The sequence below is a fragment of the Eurypyga helias genome, unplaced genomic scaffold (assembly GCF_000690775.1).
Source record: "Eurypyga helias isolate BGI_N326 unplaced genomic scaffold, ASM69077v1 scaffold6478, whole genome shotgun sequence".
NCBI lineage: Eukaryota > Metazoa > Chordata > Aves > Eurypygiformes > Eurypygidae > Eurypyga > Eurypyga helias.
This window is the reverse complement of record NW_010268779.1, coordinates 19968-20809: the sequence shown is the minus strand read 5'-3', so window position 1 is coordinate 20809 and position 842 is coordinate 19968. Positions and strand designations below refer to the sequence as shown.

Genomic DNA, 842 nt, shown 5'->3' with positions numbered 1-842 from the left:
TGAAACTGAAAGAGAAAGATCTTCCTTTCCATGTGTCCGTCCTTGGAGAGGCTTTCACAGAAATTCCAGGTACCTTTCTGTTGTTTCGGTTTTTTTTTTTCCTTACTGTAAAGTTACCATAAAATAGATATTTCCAGAAGTAGTTTTCATGTACATATTTTCTTACATTAATGAAAAGAACATGTTTAATTCATAGTTGTAAAACTAAATTATATCGACATGTTGTGTGATTAATATTATTAAAGACAGTAAGCACTTTTTATTTTACTTGGCAGTGCAAGACCTTATTTATGGCTTGTGTTTCAGTAACACTCCTATATTTATTTAAATAGAGAGATAGGTGTGAGTGATTGGATGGTTCAGATAGGAAGCAAAATCTTTCAGGTCAAGGTCACTCATCTGAAATCCAGGCTGGGATTTTAGCAGGTGAAAACACTTAGTTCCCTTTCAAACATAAGGTTAAGGACTTCTGTGGAGAGCTTCTGGTTTGTATCTGGCATGAAAGTGGTCATTAATCTTTAATATTTTTATACCACTCTTTTGCACACTCCGTTTCTTGGTTTCTGACAACCACTACTCTGTAAACAGTTTCACCCATCTGAAGAAGAAGTGGGTTTTGTTCTGACTAGGTTTGATTCTGAACACACACAGCTTTGTGTCTGAAGTACTGTGGCAGTAAAGGGGACAATCAAATCCTATACCGGGTGCACTCGTCGTAACTTCAGCCTTTAAAAAACGTACATTAACGACGAGCAAGCTTCACAATATCCAAAGTTTTAGCTCATACATGTGTTCTGAAATGTACACTTGCATCCCTCCTCCTCTTTGCTCTGTAAAAATAC

General features: G+C 36.5%; 1 protein-coding gene across 1 annotated transcript in view; it reads left to right on the top strand.

Moving 5' to 3' along the window:
* GTDC1 (glycosyltransferase-like domain containing 1) overlaps window positions 1-842 on the top strand; it is a gene marked incomplete at its 5' end in the record, with an annotated part of 35625 nt that overhangs the window by 18466 nt on the left and 16317 nt on the right. Inside the window, one exon of the mRNA XM_010157846.1 lies at window positions 1-69. This exon is cut by the window's left edge and continues 38 nt beyond it. Within this exon, the coding sequence (XP_010156148.1) occupies window positions 1-69 (69 nt within the window). The remainder of the gene's footprint in view (window positions 70-842) is intronic.